At 35.5% G+C, this 18,037-nt stretch overlaps 1 protein-coding gene across 7 annotated transcripts in view; it reads left to right on the forward strand.

Moving 5' to 3' along the window:
• Kiaa0825 (KIAA0825 ortholog) overlaps positions 1–18,037 on the forward strand; it is a 369,653-nt gene that overhangs the window by 131,336 nt on the left and 220,280 nt on the right. For all 7 annotated transcript variants that reach the window (XM_071612406.1, XM_071612405.1, XM_071612410.1 and 4 more), the window contains one exon: positions 5,702–5,841. In XM_071612406.1, the coding sequence (XP_071468507.1) occupies positions 5,702–5,841 (140 nt within the window). The remainder of the gene's footprint in view (positions 1–5,701; positions 5,842–18,037) is intronic.

Consider the following 18,037-nt stretch of genomic DNA (forward strand, 5'->3'; position numbering starts at 1 on the left):
AACTTGATTTTGGTCAAAAACACAGTATCTTCTATCAGGAGGTTCAAAAGAGCCAAACTTCCTCAGAAAATGCAACTTATTTACCAAATATCCTTCAGGTTGAATAGGGGAAAAAATAGAGTAATGGAAAGAACATGGGTTTTGTATTTGTGTTTTTAATATTTTTATAGTTGTAGAGGGACAGCATGCCTTTATTTAATTACTTTATTTATTTTGTGTGGTGCTGAGGATTGAAACCAGTGCCTCACACAAGCTAAGCAAGCACTCTGCCACTGAGCTACACCCCTAGCCTGAACATAGATTCTGAAGTCAGAGACACCTGGGTTCACAGTCCACCAGCTACATTTATTAGCTAAATGGCCTTGGACTAATATCTTAAGATTCCTGAAACAAGGATTAGGTTGAAATGAACACTAAGTACTTTTGTGCATTTCCAAGTTAGAATTTTTTCAAGATATATACCCTGTGACAAAGATTCAAGTGAATATAGTTTATTTTCTATGTGACGACACTTTAAGGGGAATGAATAAGTGAAGAAAAGAAAGATTTGTATAATCAAACCAACTATCAAAGGAATGACTGGAACTTGAAGCATCTGGGGAATTCTGAGAACCAGTATGAAATATGCAGTTCAGAGTTATCCTACCAAAGGAACAAGGATGTTGAGGTATTGATGTACCAGCTCCCATTGGTCATTGACTGAGGGCACTAACAGCCTGTCTTGCTGGAAAGAAACATAAACTGAAAGCATCTTTGCTCCTTTGTTCAGGCCAGTGTGATCTGTGAGGTAAGGGCAAAAGGATGTACGGTCATGGACATCTGCTGTGGTCCCCCCTTGCACTACTGAGATCCACTTCTTTCTCATGTTCTCAGAGGCCTATTATTGATTCTTCAAGGTGGCTTTCTTTCTTTCTTTCTTTCTAAGAAAAATTTAATTAGGAAAGAGTTGGTAGGACAAGGTAGAGTACTCCCTGTGGCAGTTACTTCTGAGTCTGAAATAATATTCATCATTATATTCTTCTACAACTCTCCCATCTTCCCTTCACTATTGACCAACATATCTGCTGACTTATGCTGCTTGCCCAGGGCAGTCATTATGATCGTCATCCTCCAGGGGGTGAACTCATTAGTTTCCATTCTTTATGGAATAGAATGGCAGTTATTGCTTTCTCCTACATATGGTCATTAACAAACCTGAGAGCATCAAGAGATGCCCTGAGGAATCCCTTCAGTTACAGATACTTCTCCCTGCTTGTCTTATGCAGCAACAACCCTAGCTCTTCATGATAACTAGGTTTAATAGCCCTTGCCAATAGAGTGATTTCTTTCTTTGCCTGATAGACTTCTGACAGGAGGAACCAAAGATAACTTCATGGCAACTATGATTTTAGGTTTAGTGGAATCCTAAATGGTCTTCTGTTAGAAGACCCCACATGGAAACCAGGGCCTCCACTTGCACAGAGCTTCTGGGGATTAGGGGAATAAAAAGAACAAATTTCAAGAGAATCATCAAGAGCTTTAGTAAGAGGGGTCCTTACTACTTTCACCCCTTGGTTCCCAGACCTCTATATCTATTGAAGCCAACAATTTGTTAGTTCAAAGTAAATGTCAAATCTAGAAGAATAGTGCTCCACCACCACTGTATATTATCCCACATTGTGCTTTTAGAAGTACATTCTAATGTTTTGCTAATCTTGTAACTTCTTTGTGATACATATACGGTAGGATAAATGAATCCCATGGTCATAAAGCTTGTGCAGTAAAACTGCTCACAGTTCAAACCTGCTTCAGAGCCTTCTTTCAGGCTGGGCTTTAACAGTCAAGCTGAAAGTTAGGACTGTATGTGCTGATATAGAAGAGACTTTTTAAAAAAAAGTTTTCTATTTCAGTATAAACACAAACCAAAATTTTTTAAAATTATAAACAAACTACTTGATTAATTTATATAAATATACCCGAATACAGCTAACATTTTTACAATAATTTGTTATTTTCATAAACCAGTGATGGTTGAACTCCATTACTATAGGTATTTGAAAAAAATTTTAGGCCAATCCAAGCCCCAGAAATATAGCAATTTTTAGAGTATAATCTTAACTCATTAAGTCCCAAGTTTTCAATTCTGTGAATATTTTAATGAAATTGAAATAGGTGCATTAAAAAAGATTGGAAATCATAATCTACAGCTTATTATATGATTTAGTATCATTAATACTGTTAATGATACCATTAATAATGTTAATATTATCATAATCATTTATCTATTACTTTTCTCAAAAGATCAGAATTCTAAAAACATAAATATTTATTTCAGAGTTACTATAAATGGTATATTTATTGCTCAATTTAAGTTTTTTAGGTCTTCTGTAAGTGGAATGATGGGACATAATGGGTTAATTCAACATAGTCATAAATTTGTTTTGTCTTTCAATATGAGATGTATGAGTTCTGTTGAACTAATACAGTTTTGTTCTCTTCTTTGTATCATAATGGAATTCAACATGTACATATTTGATACATACATATATACATATATCTAAAATTTCCCTTTCTGTCATTTTTTTAAGGCTAATTTCACTTTCACAGATCCACTAGCTCAAAGGATGAGGGAACATATGCTTCTCCATATGCCTCAAACAGACTCCTCAATGCATTTTATTACTCAGAGCTTGGTGATTTAGGAATGTTTGTACTATTTTATTTTTCCTCATAGTGAGTCATTCTACTGTACATTTCAAAATTGTGATAAGTTGAAAGATCCAAGAACTGAGGTATGTTTCAACAAACAGCTTTCCATCTGGTAAATGAGAGATTTTATTTATAACCAGGTATGCAGTTACAGTGGAAAGAAATGACATTCAAATTATTTTGTTTTGTTATATGACTGAAGGGCTGAGTAAAAACACTAACCACCTCCATCCCTTCTCCATACTGCAAACAGATCAGGAAATTTGTCTACCTTAAACTCTTCAGTAGATTCAAAATCCCCACCTTGGTATATGAGGAGGACCTCCATGATCCAGTTCCAGCCTCCTTCTTCAAACTGTTTCTCCAAAATCCCCTTCTCTTCACTCCAGCCAAACTGGGGGTTTTTCAGTTCTATCCTTAAGTCAGCTCTCAATTTGAGCACAACATATTGATAGGAAACATTAAAAAACAAAGTTGATTTAAATACATAACTTACTACCAACAGTTTTTCCTCCACTATCCCTCAGGGGAGCTTCTCTAAGTCAGCATTTATGGTTTATGATGGAAGTCAGGAAGAGTATTGTATCTCTTGGTACCACATTTGGAACTTCTCCAAACACCAGAACTCTCTGGGACAGTTAATCAGAACTCCTGGGATGCTCAGAACTGGTGGACTTGATTCCTCCAGCCTGAGGGTTAAGTAACTTCCCTCTTCTCTCTTCACTACCCAGCCAGGGCAGGACTTTCCCTAGCTAACACAGCCTACCAAGTGCCTGAGCAGTTTGCCCGCTTCCAGTTATGTTATCAGAGCTTCATATAGAATATGATTCTGTCCAAATTTTAAGCACAGGCTGAAAAATTTTGTGGGTCATAAGGTATGAATTGTTCCAAATGCAAAGCCAAGCAAAGGAAGAGGTACTTTCAAACTTCTCCATTTTATATCCTCAAATTCTCTTGATTTTGTTTAATTTATACTTTTAGCAAAGCATTATTTTTTTTCTTAAAACTTTGCCTACTCATTTAGGAGCAGACAAGTCAATCAGCTAATGTTTATAGAGAGTTTAAATATGCTGAGTTTGGGAGCTTTAAGGTATATAAAATGAATATCTTCAGAGACTTGAATATGGATAGTGAAATAAAGTTTTGAAGAAATAATCAAGTGCTAAAATATGTATGCTTGTCATAAGTGTTTTAATTCAGAGTGAGACCACTGTGAAGAGAAAATTTTAGTCAAGACTTCTCAGGGGAAAAAAAAGTGGGAATTTTTGTTGTTGTTGTTGCAAATTCAAGATTGGGTAAGATTAAGATAAAGATTCAGGGTCATAGAAAATTCATTGAGTGAATGGTGTCTTAGCTCAGGCCGTTATAAAAAACAGACCATATTTCTGATGACTTAAGCAAGAGACATTTATTTCTCATAGTTATGAAGCCTGTAAGTTCAACATTAGGTTATCAGCACGGTCACATTCCGGTGAGGACCTTCTTTCAACAGCCAACTTCTGATATCTTCATGGTAGAAAAGGGCAAGGAAGTTCTTTGGCCTCTTCTATAGCGATATTAATCTCGTTCATGAAGATTCTACCCTCATGAACCAATTATATCCAAGAATCCCATCTCAAGATGTCATCTTATTGGGGTTGGGGTTTGAATTTGGGGACAACATAAACACTCAGTCCATTGCAAGTAGCAGCCAAGGCTGACCTGCATGGGCACAAAGACATGGAGACAGCAGATGATGTTAACTCATTCTGTTTCTACTACCTGTGTCCCCAAATGCACTGCCTACTACAATGGTTCCTAAACTTTAACATGCATCTGCTTCTCTTAGGGAGAGCTTGTTAAAATAGATTTTGCGGACCTACCTCCCAAATTTCTAGTGGAATAAGGCTTGAGAATTTGCATTTTAAACAAGTCCTCAGGTGACCCTAATGCTTCTGGTCTGGGGCCCAAGCTTAGAAAACCAGAAGTCTTGACTATGTTGATAACTGGATGGCTCACCACTCAGTCAACAGCATCCCCTAATGTTAATACCACAAACTGTCTCTCTTAGTTATACCTTTTCAGTCTGGAGCATCCAGTCCTCTCATTCACAATTCTGCATTCCTCAAACACACTTTTCCTTTCCAATGGCACACTGTTCTCATAATCAATGTGGCCCAACTAGAGTGTTTGACTATTGCCTGCTTTGTGGTGGTTGTTGTTGCAAGTTAATTTCCCATGTTGTGACCTTCATATGATCTAAATTTTGAAATATTTTAAGATAAAAGTGAATTGTATTGTCAGTTTCCAATTTCTACTTTACTTTCTGATCTCCTGTCAATACATTGATGGGGATGTGAGGGACCTGTTTTCAATTTTCTATTCAACACTGATGATAATTTTGCAAAAAGAAGCTTATTTACCTTAGAAGTATTTCTCTTTGATGAAATTATTATCCAAGTAGATAGTAATGTTACTATTAGTAGCAGTTCTGCTGATTGCATGTTGATTTAAGATTTTACATATTACATAATTATATTATGGTTGACACTTGATAGATGCTTTGATTCCTTTAGTTTCATCAGTCATCATAGCACATAGTACATCACAATGCAGCAAAATCCCACTGGAACTTCTTTCCGTGAATAACAAAAGGAGTTAATTAATAGCACATAGTAGGCATTCATTGTGTATTTGTTGAGTGAATGAATTAATGCATTTAGAATAAGCGCATAAATAATTTCTTCTCTCCATGAAACAAAAATAGACATGGTTTTGTGAAATGTAGGCATGGTTATTTTGTATCAGTTTGAAATTTGGCAACCTACCAAATGTTAATTTGCTTTTAGCTAGTTGAGATTAAATGTAATTCCTTCCCTGAGCAACCCGAAAGTAAGTAAGCATGAAAGCATTTTCAGACTAATCTGGGAGGAATTGACATTTAAAGGAGTTAGCATTACATCTGTACTTTAAGGCTATTAATTTCATAGATAAATTAACTTCATTACTCCATCTTTATCTTGCATTTTGAAAGGACTCCATCAGCTGGAGGACTGAAAGCGGAGGGTCAATTGAAACTGCTCTTATCCCAGCCAGGTTGTAACTGGAACCTGCTTCTGGAAACCCTACTGAGTAATGACGGTCTTTTACCAAGAATCTTGTTGCAGAGCTCAAGTGAGTATTTGTAGTTACAAGAATGTCCTCAAAAACCCACTCATTGCTTGAATGAAACTTTTTTCCCTACTGAAATTTTGGCAGAAGAATGTGAACCAACTGCATATATCAACAGGGATTAGCAGCAGGCAAACTATTGAATTGATTTACCAATCTATATAAGAATTATTTTTTTCAGGGACTCTGAATGAGGGGAAACAATATTTTTATATGACACTCTTCTATCACAACTACCATTATATAGAAGTACTTCAATAATCAGGGATTGAGATGCCTAAGGAAATTGGAAGAACACTGTTATATTTTTTAAAGCACATGCCTGAATTAGATAATAAATAAAGAGATAAAGAGGGATTGCATTAAAGCAATACTGGAAATTTTAGTGTATCTTAAAGTGTGCTTATGCAATTTATGAATAAGCAAGCTATGGCTTACTGCCATATCCATTGGCACATGGAGAAATAAATAATTTCTCTAATGGAAATTGAGGTGTAATAGAAGACTACACTTAACTAGGCTTCCTTTTTTCCCTATAGATGCTATTTTAGAAAATGGCAAGTAATGTTGTGCCAATATTTTATTCCATTGTGCTTCCTCTCATATATGAAGTCTTCTAACCCTGTTCACATACCCTGTGCATTTCTCCTATTCTGTACCACATGTAAATCCAGATTAGTCTTATGAATAACTAGTTTCACTAGAGGTTTCCTTAATCAAAATCTTTTTTTCTCTCATTCCTCATCACCGGAAGGATTGAATCCAGATCCTGAAGCCATTGAAGTATGAGCCCAGACTATTTTCCTAGACTTTTCTTCCAGTTCTCCCTTTCACGCACTACCCACCCACTCAGCCCTTTTCCAGTCATTGTTGCTGAAGCCCCATGCATGTATTTCCTCATCACCTGTGCTCACCTGTTTTTCCCACTTAAAATCTGTTCCTCAGGAAACTTGGTCTCTGCCATTTTTCAAGGGCCAGAATACTCTCCTCATGCTGATTTCTTTTGTGTTCCAGGTCTCTGAATACTCTCCTCATGCTGATTTCTTTCTCCCTTGAACTTCACAGCATCCCCAACCTTGTCTAGTTCATCTGTCCTTAGCATTCTCTGCCTGCTATTGCTATATTTGTGTATGAATGAGGCAAACATCTCCAGGTCATCCTCTTGGTATAAAACTGAGCTTCACAGCAATCCCCTGTCCAAATTGCTCTAGTCATTTCCGGTAATCTTTGACTTCTCATATCTGCTCAGGACCAGTTCCCCAAATGCTTCTCACCCATCCACCTTCACATCCAGTTTCTCAAAAGTCATTTGGGAGAGGCACCTCTTGTGAGAATACTGCTTCTTCCCTGGTGCTCTCAAAACCATAAAACCATGTGGTGCCATAGTTCACCAGAACTCCCCAGGCCTCACTGTGCTGAAGCAGAGGTGCAGAGGTTATTTCTCTTCCAAATACTGAATTTGATTTTTTTCTTTAGTCCTGAAGCGATATTGTTTGGGCCTCAAATATTTAAAATAAATAAATATTTTAAAAGGAAAAAAGTGAAAGTTTCACCTGAAAGTACTTTCCTTAGCTTCAAGTTGCAACTCCAGTCTCCTAAGGGGGAAGTGGCACTAGGAAAAATTCTTTCTCAAATAATAGCATTTTATGTACATATTTGGTGATAGGCAGGGTGTGGGCCCTTTACATTGTCATCTAATTTGATCTTATAAGCCTATAAAATTTATACTATCGTTATCTTCATGATAAAAATAAGAACATCGAAGTTTTAGTTGAGCACGGAGGTACACACCTGTAATCTCAGCGGCTCATGAGGCTGAGGCAGGAGTACTGCAAGTTCAAAGCCAGCCTCAGCAACTTAGTGAAGCCCTAAGCAATTTAGTGAGACTCTACCTCAAAATAAAATATTAAAAGGTCTGGGGATGTGACTCAGTGGTTAAGCAGCCCTGGGTTCAATTTCTGGTACAAAAAAAAAAAAAAAAAAACATTGGAGTTTAGAATAAATAAAATTGGCCTTCTGTATCTACAGGTTCCATATCCGTAGATTCAACAATCACAAAGTATTCAGAAAAAAAAAAAAGTTGTATGTGTACTGAACATGTACAGACTTTTTTCTTGTCCCTTAAACAATAAAGACTAACAACTATTTATATAGCATTTACATTGTACTAGGCATTATAAGTAATCTAGTTATGATTTAAAGTATATGGGAGGATATGCATAGGTTAAATGCAAATACTGTACCATTTTACATCAGGAACTGGAGCATCTGAAGATTTTATCCTCTGAGCTTTCAGGAAAAGTGGCTGCATGACATGGATAGTATCTTACATGACTGAGACAGTTCCTCTGATACAGTCATTGAAACTCACAGGCATAATCCTTTAAGAGAAATGGTCTTCTTTATAACAGAGTTATCTAGAACAGACAGAAAAATCAATTGAGATCAAACCTTTTCACTGTATTGATACAGCCACTAAGGATGAAAAATTACAAATATTTAACTATGTTTTCTTACAAATGAATCCCATATTTACTTGTCAAATATATAATATCTGCCTTCTGGTATGTATACTATGATGCAGTTTTGAACAGAGTTATAGTTATCAAAGGTACCATATTGTACACCTTCATTTGTGCTTCTTTTGAATTATAATACTATATTTACTTAACCTAGTCAAATACCCATCACTTTTTACAAAGGCTATTAGGTTACATGGCTGATGTGACATTGAATTTCACTAGCTACTTCAAATAACATGAAGATGAAGTGACAGAATTTACTAATCAATTTATTGACCAACGTGTTAAGTTCCAATAATATTCCTGTCACTTTAAGTTAGAAACAAGCTACTCATGGAATCTTATTAACTATAATAAGATAGAAATTATTATGTACATTAAAATTAATTAATTTCTAGTATTTTTTTGCAAGAATTTTCTTTTCATTTGATTAAAAGTCTCAGAATTTCAGAACTCTGGTAACTTAGAAGTTTAGTCATTTTTAGGAAAGTAAAATTTTGGAGTAAAATACTCTGAATTAAGTATTTTAAGCAAACATAATCACCAGGTTCTTATGAGGAAGTTTTTCTTATAAATAATGCTTTTTTGGTCTAACTGATAAAATTTAGCTTTGCATTAAATTGCCTCAGGAATTAAGAGTACAGAGATAGTAAGTACATGTTTTTATTATACATATTTTAAAACAATTTTCTTTATTTGATGGTCAATTATTGAATCCCATTAGGTATAGATTTTTTCTTGATAAATAACCATATAATATAAGATTAAAACTATTTATTGCATAGTGAGAGTGATGTCTTTGGCTTTTGCTTTTGTTCTGTGAAAATGATTTATCAGAATTTCTTTTTTTTAATCAGCTGAATATGTAGGGAAATGACCACCCTCCCTGGGGATTAGAAAATAGCAAAATTAAACAAATAAATGGTAAAATTTCAATTTATAATATATGCATCATAGACTGCAAGCTTCAAAGAAGTAGAATCATGTTTTTGCTATGGGTAATGATTTCTCTCGTACTAAAATAGTTAGCATTTTGAGGCAATGATTACATTGTTAAAACTTGATAAAAATGAAACAATTTCAGTGGAGGTGGTTTAAAATAACACTCTTTTGGTTCAGTTTGGATAGCATGATACAGTGATGTTTGTTGGTTTTACATTAACTATCTTGAATCCAAGTGGGGAAAACTCTGAAATACAAATGTTTATAGAGGATTTTTAAATTATAAGGCCTTATTTTGGATTAATGACTAAAAATATCCAGGTGTGATGGCACAGCCTGCGATCCCACCAACTCAGGAAGCTGAGGGAAGAGGATCACAAGTTTGAGGCCAGGCTTAGCAACTTCATGAAACTCTGTCTCAAAATAAAAACTGTTGGGATGTTCGGTGGGGCTGTTGTTCAGTGATCCTGAGCACTAGAGATACAGGGGGAACCATTTTGTTAATTACCTTGCTGAGGCCACATGGCCTTATAGATTTCTTACATGTGGCATCAAAGGAATTAATATGTGGCAATTTCCCAGTTTTTAGCAGGTGACCTTTTCTGCTAGTGATATTTGAAGGAAGTATTAATAACATGCTTTCCTTTGCCTGTTGGCCAAAAAATGATTCACAGTGAAACTTCTTGGCTTCTGTTGATATTCAGGTATAATATAACAACTACAAATTAGCAAATACATAGTACTTAATATGTTGCAGACAATGTTTTTAAATGCTTTAAATGTGTTTACTCACTGAAGCCTCCTACCACCTCTGGGTAGTAAGTACATTTATCTCCATTAACAGATGAGTAAAGTGAGACATGGTGAAATCCAAGTTACAAACCTAGTAAATGGCAAAGCAGGATTGCACCCAGCCAGATTGCTTCCCAAAGCTATGTTTCCAGTCTATACCACATGGCCTCCAACAGAACTGCAGAATATTTACCAAATAGCAGTGTTGCAAAATCCGTGGAATCAATCAGGAACCTCATCAATGGATAATTTTGATAGAGTGTTTTGTATTTTTTAGCCTGTCACAAAGTGCCTAAAGATAATCAAGAAACAAATACAAAGAAATTTTTAGCTAATGGACTATTACTATTACCAACCCATGGTTGACTTAAAATGAATGAATTAATCAAATTCTCTTATCGTCATGTTTTCTTGATCTTTTAGGTAATATGAGACATATTATGGCAGAAGCTTGGTGTTTTGTTGTACATGGTGATGGTGGTGTGTGTATGTGTATACCATTTTATAGGCATGACCAAAGTGCCATTTTATTACCATCTTAAAGGAGGTGACCTGAAGTGAGAATATACTCCTACTTGGTATTCATAGCTCACCTAAAACTGATAGTATGTCATAGTCTACTTTAACCAGTAACAACATCTGCACTAGAGGACTCTGCTTTGTTCACTAATTTCTTTTTCATTAGATTTGTTCTTCATTCTTACCAGAAATAATAGAATCATATTTGCATGTTTTTACATATTCCTTTTCAACCAAAAATTCTGCTTAAGAATGATGATGAATTTACTAATCCAGAAACATCTGTGAGCTCTATTGGGTTTTTCTAGACCAGAAACAACTAGTGTTGGAGCTGCTGTGGATGGTGGCAGGACAGGATTATATCAAACAAAACTTCTTGTAAAGTGCAATATAGCCACATGTTACCTGAGGATCTGGTTAAAAGGGTAGATTCTAATTTAGTACGTCATGGGTGGGGCTTGAGGTTATGCATTTTCAACAAGCTCCCAGGTGATGCTGTTCCTGTTCCTGTGAACCCTGGGCAACTTTTTGAGTAGCAATGATCTCAAACAAGGTATCTGTTGCTATAGAAGCAAAAAAGTGTGATTGTGATTTGTCCTTACAATATAATAAGAAGACATGATTTGCTTAAGGATATTTATAAACCATTTTATCTGGAAGTTCACAGCAGCAGTCAGCAAGCATGGTCTTATTCAAATACAGATCTGATTATGTCACTTCCCTGCTAAAAACCATTAGTGGCTGCCCATTACTTGTAGGATAAAGACCCTGATTCTTGAGACACCTATAAAGCCCTGCATCCTCTAGTTGTGGCCAGGATATCCAGCTCATCTCATTCACTCTCCTTCAGTTTAACATGCTCCAACACAGGACCATGCCTATTTGGGTCTAAATTTGCATATTTGTAACAGCAATCTCCCTGCAGAAGTGTCCTGAAGAAAGAGACAATTGCTACAATACCTAACAATATTTTCATTGTTCCATACTCCACGTTTCCTTCTTGCTACAGAGTCTTTGAAAAAAAATTCTACCTAGAACCTTCCTCCTTTCCATTTGCCTGACAACTCTGAATCACCTTATCCTCTTTCCATCCTCCTGTCCCTCCCTTTCTTTTTCCTCTCAGCCCATACTTCCTTGGAAATTATCCCTGATTGTCTTGACTGAGTGAAGACCCGTGTACTTCTTATTGTCACAGTTATAAGTGAAAGGTTAATTGACATAATGGTGTATTTAATTTGTGTCTCAGCCACAGTGAGTTCCAGAAAAGTGGGGACAGCTTACTATTGTATCCTGTATGCTTTGCCTTGTTCATAGTACTTCAGACTGATAACTAGCACACAGAACATACCTTAAAAGTATTTGTTGAATGAATGAAGGTCAATTAAATCTCCATAACAATTCTGTTTCATTCATTAGCTTTGTGATCTCTCTAAACTTCAGTTTCCTCATTTCTAAATGGGTCATTAATATTGATGTTATATATTTGTTTTGAGATTTAAAAGGGAAAGTAAACATAAAGCACTTAAACATTGCTTGGCACTTCATACTTAATTTGTGTTAGATTGTTTTCATTAATTAGTGCTGAATGCCTGCAAAAATATGCCTGATTCTCTTCTTCCTCCTCCTTCTCTTTTTCTGATCATCCTGTCCTATTTATGCAATGAATTATCTCTTCTGCCTCTCAGTAACTCCCTCCTAAGCATTCACCTAAGCATGAATGTATGTCTCCTAGGTGTTGAAGTTTCCCATTTTGGACATTTTTGTGCCTGGGAAGGTGTTGCCCTAGTATCTGCCATGCATATAAAGATGAGAAGTGGGCCAAATAAATATCTCAATTTTTATACATTTAGTACTCTTTAAGAACACTGTCATATAGCTTGGGAGATTAGCAGTGTGAATTTTGCTAATATGTTTTACCTACACATAATCACTTCTCATCTGGCTTGGCAGTGGCTGAAATATTTTACATTCTTTCTCTTTATGGTACTTAGAAATGTCTAACGTAACTGTAAGAACATTTGTCCTCGTTAGTAGCTAATGTGTGTCTAGTATTAGTATATAAAGTGATTGGGCATTATATTCTCAGTGATACTATTATCATGAATTGTTGCATTTTTCCCCAAGCAACTCAAAGTAATTTAACACATTATTTCATTTATGACCCTTGGATTATTAGGATCATTTTACAAATGAGAAAACTAAGATAAGAAAAATTGAGTAAATCGCTACTTGATGTTTTAAGTGGTCCTTGTTAGAAGAAGAGCATTATTTTCTGAAAGTATTGTTTTTAAATGAATTCAAAAATGAAAACATGAGGCTTTGTGGAGGTGATTCTTTTAGAAATAAGAAATAATATTCTTCTGAGTCAATTTCTGAAAATGGTTTCTCAATTTTATAACTAAGTTCTTCATTTAACTAATATTTAGTGGGTCAAGTAAAATCTACAGAGCTTGGAGTTAACTTAAGACTCCATTTGCAAACATTAGAGCATGATTTCTACATTTGTTTTTATACAAAATCAATCCCACTAGACACAATTCTAAAAAAAAAAAGAGTCAAAAACAGTATATACTAAACTCATTTTTTGGAGAGTCACAGGGCTTATGAATAATTAAATATTACAAAATATGTAAATAATACAAACTAATTTTAACAAATGGAATTACCTGTATGTCTTATAGAGTTTACCATTTTTAAAGAAATTGGATAAATTGACCAGTTATAAACCTCTTATGAATCTGTAGCTATTTCCTTAATAAATACTTTTTCACTTTATAAATTGTTAAACTCTTTATGTGTCATTTTCATTTGTTAAAAAATAAATGGAGATAACACATACCTCATGTAGGATAATGATAAATGAGAAAATGTATGTAAAATACTTTGCATAATACTTGTGCCATTGTGAATATTCACTAGGGATTGTGGGTATTCAAAAGAAGTAGAAATCTGATTCAGTATTCAGAGAAGAAGGAGGAGCAAGAGGAAGAGGAGGAGGAATAGGGGAGGGGGAGGAAGAAGAGGAGGACCAAAGGAAGAAATTTTAAGTGTTGAACTGTAATTCATATATAAGCATTTGGGGCAAGAAAATGATCCCAGTAAACAACTTGGGAGATAGGAATGAATGAAAAGAACGATTCTTTTTTCTTCATATGTTTAAGACCACTTCATGAAATGTTTTTTCTTTATTTTTATATTTATTATTGTTATTATTTGTATATGTGTGGTACTGTGGATTGGACCCAAGGCCTCCCACATGCCAAGCAGGCACTCTACCACTGAGCTATATCCCCTGCCCCAGAGACCTCCTTTTTAAATTTTCAAATTTTGCCAAATACAAGACTAGTTTGAGGGGGAAAAAATCTAATAATCATTACATTAACAAATTAAAGTTTCAAATAATGGCAAGTTTTTATACTTACTGTTAACCTTTTATACAACAAAGTACCATATTAAACTAATTTTGAAATTAGATATCAATTTTATTTTTGTTAATTTTCATTTCAAACTAGGTTGTGACATTCAAATTTAATGTTTCCTTGAAAGTATTTTTATGTGATACTCTACCCCTTTTATCTAGGGGTTAATTTATTAGCCTGGGTTTTTGTTTTTGTTTTTTTGTTTGTTTGTTTTTAGTCCTTGTTTTATATGCTACACTTTCTATTCTTGCACTTTATAATGCCTTTGTTGAAAGTAAGTCTTTCAGCCTCTTCTCTTTGGTTTAGAGATGCTTTTAGTGTCTGGTTAATTCAGCATACCGAGCTCATGTGCTGCCACACCATTGCTGCAAAACTCAACTTAATGACTCAGCAGAGCTTGTCATTAACAACATTCTTGTAGAAAGTAAAAATTAAGCAACCTTGGAAAGCAAAGCATTATTGTGCCATGTAGGTGTTACTCTTTGTTAGCAATACAGTCTCCTGGTTGAGTTCCTTGCTTTATACCACCTTCTTTTGAAGTACTAACAAGTTCAGATTGCAAAAGGAGTTTAAAAAGGCAGTGAAAAAGGGTCCTTCAGTGTTATTGAAAAGATGATCTATTTTTAAATCACATATTTGTTTCTATAATGTGTAAAACATTCATAAAGGAGTAGGCAGATGAAATTTAAAGTAGAAGCTTTTCTACTGTTATTATAACTTGTAAAACCTGGGCCAGGGAATATGGCTTTGAATATGTGGCTTGCTGACAATGCTCTCCAGAATTCAGTGGATCCCCTTCCCTCTGATCTCCCAGCTCCGCACTTACCACTCCCCAAACCACTAGATCTTCTTGGTGAAAACCTCAGGACTTCCTAATCTTGGCAAAGCCAGATTCAGTAGAAGGGAGATGAGGCCAGAATGCAAGCCCCTGAGGTCAAGACTTCAAAAGGAGAAAAGATAGCTAGGCTTAGCCAACCAGGCCCAGAACTTTCCCCCAAACTAACGACTCAGACAAGTCACTTCTTCTTTAGCATGGAGATGGGGGGGGGGAGGGGCCAACAGGGTGGCTATAGTACTCAGTAAGAGAATACAGAGGGGATCCAAGATGGCAGGCTAGAGGGAGGCTGCATTCTGTGTCACATCATGACCTGGGATTCAAGTAGTGGGAATACTGTTTCTCTGCAAGTTATTAGAGGACCCCCAGCAGCTTCTCCTGTACAAGACTCTCAGCTGCCATGCCTGTGCAGGTCTCCAGGCCTCAGTGTATGTGAAGGACTCCAGGCAATTTGCCCACAAAGGTCCTCTGGGTACCTGAGCACCCACAGGAATCCTGGCATCACTCCCATGCAGAACACCCAGCCTCTGCTCACACACAGAACCTCCAGCCACCACACCTGTGTGGATTCCAATCTACCAATGTGGGGCTTCCCCTGTCACCTCCATCTTGGGACACAGCAACCACTTCCATAGTCCTTTACATGTGGTACCCTACACCTGGGGACACCATACAGGGTGTGGAGACAGCTGCCAGCCACAACACTGCACACTAAGAGCTGCATCTCTGAAAATACTGCCCAATGCCATCACCCAGCCTCACCCAACCCCATCACTGAAAGCAGCCACCTGTATCTTGGGACACCTTTGTTGCCATCTTTAGTTGAGGCAACTCCTCACTTGGGACACCTGCTGGGGCTTAGAAGCAAAATCAAGGAGAGGTATTGGAATCCTGCAGGGAAACTATAAGCCTATAGGGTAAAAACTCTAATGCCTCAGAGCAACAGTACTAGAAGGAAAGACACATGAACAATGTGAAAAAACAAAGGAAGAAAGTACCCCAAACAAACCACGATACTACATTATTAGAATCCATGGGCAGCACAACAGAAGAAATTACAGAGAAGAAGTTAACCACACGGTGAAGATGCTAAGAAACCATGAGCAGAAAATTAAAAAATTATGGAATAACATATAAAGATCAAAATTAAGAATTATTGGGATAGAGGAAGGCATAGAGTTCCAAACCAAAGGAATGAACACTCTATTCAATGAAATATCAGAAAAATTTCCAAACATGAAGAATGAATTGGAAAATGAAATACAAGAGGCTTACAGGACACCAAATGTACAAAATCACAACAGATCCACACCAAGGCACATTATAATGAAAATGCCTAGCATACAGAATAAGGAGAGAATTTTAAAAGCCACAAGAGAAAGGAATCAGATTACATATAGGAGGAAAACAATTAGGATCATTGCAGATTTTTCATCCCAGACCCTGAAAGCCAGAAGATTCTGGAACAAAATATACCAAGCTCTGAAAGAAAATGGAGGCCAACCAAGAATCTTATATCTAGCAAAATTAAACTTTAGATTTGACGATGAAATAAAAACCTTCCACAATAAATAAAACTTAAAAAGAATTTACAACTAGAAAGACTGAACTACACAATATCCTTGGCAAAATATTTCATGAGGAAGAAATGAAAAACAACAATGAAAATCAGCAAAGCAAGGTATTACAATAAAGGAAAAACCAATCAAATGAGAAAGCAAGTCAAGTTAAATACCAAATATAAACAAAAATTACTAGGAATTCAAATCATGTCTCAATAATAACCCTGAATGTTGATGGCCTAAACTAACCAATCAAAAGACATAGACTGACATATTGAATTTTAAAAAAAGACCCAACAATATGCTGCCTTCAAGAATCTTATCTCATAGTTTCACCACAGACTGAAGATGAAAGTTTCGGAAAAACATACCAATCACATGGTCTATGGAAACAGCAGGGGTTTCCATCCTCATATCAAATAAGGTAGACTTCAAGCCAAAGTCAACCAAAAGGGATAAAGAAGGACATTTCATACTGCTTAAGGGAACCATACACCAACAAGACATAACAATTATAAATATATATATGTCCCAAACAATGGAGCATCTACATTCATCAAATAAACTCTTCTCAAGTTCAAGAGTCAATAGACCACAACACAATAATTCTGGATGACTTTAACCACACTTTTTTTTAACCACTGGATAGATCTTTTAAACAAAAGCTAAACAAAGAAATTATAGAAATCAATAATACAACAAATAGCTTAGACTTAATATATATATATATATATATATATATATATATATATATATATATATATATATAAAATGTGTCATCCACCAACAAGTGAATATACTTTCTTCTCAGCAGCACATGGATCCTTCTCTAAAATAGACCATATGCTACAAAGCAACTCTTAGCAAATACAAGAAGTAGAGATACTACCCTGCATTCCATCAGATCATAATGGAATGAAATTAGAAATCAATGCTAAAATAAAAAATAGAAGCTACTCCAACACCTGGAGACTAAACAATATTCTGTTGAATGAACAATGGGTTACAAAAGATATCAAAGAAGAGATTTAAAAAATTCTTAGAAGTAAATGAGAAATCTGATACAACATTTCAAAATCACTAGGACACAATGAAGGCAGTACTAAGAGGAAAGTTCATTGCATGGAGTTCATTCCTTAAAAGAAGAAAAAGTCAACAAATAAATGACCTAACATTACATCTCAAAGCCCTAGAAAAAGAATAAATCAACATCAAAAGCAATAGAAGTCAGGCAATAATTAAATCAGAGCTGAAATGAAACAAAAGAAACAACTGATAAAATTGACAAAACAAAAATTGATTCTTTGAAGAAATAAATAAAATTGATAAACCCTTAGCCATGCTAAAGAAGAGAAGGAGCAATAAAAATCAAATTACTAACATCTGTGATGAAAAAGGAAATATCACTATGGAGTCTATAGAAATACAGAAGATAATTAGAAATTATTTTGAAAATTTGTACTCCAATAAAATAGAAAACATCGAAGTCATCAACAAATTTCTCGAGTCATATGATTTGCAGAAACTGAATATGATATACACAAGTTAAACAGATAAATTTCAAGCAATAAAATAGAAGATGCCATCACAAGCCTACCAACCATAAAA

This window comes from Marmota flaviventris, chromosome 5, assembly GCF_047511675.1.
Source record: "Marmota flaviventris isolate mMarFla1 chromosome 5, mMarFla1.hap1, whole genome shotgun sequence".
In the NCBI taxonomy this organism is placed as follows: domain Eukaryota; kingdom Metazoa; phylum Chordata; class Mammalia; order Rodentia; family Sciuridae; genus Marmota; species Marmota flaviventris.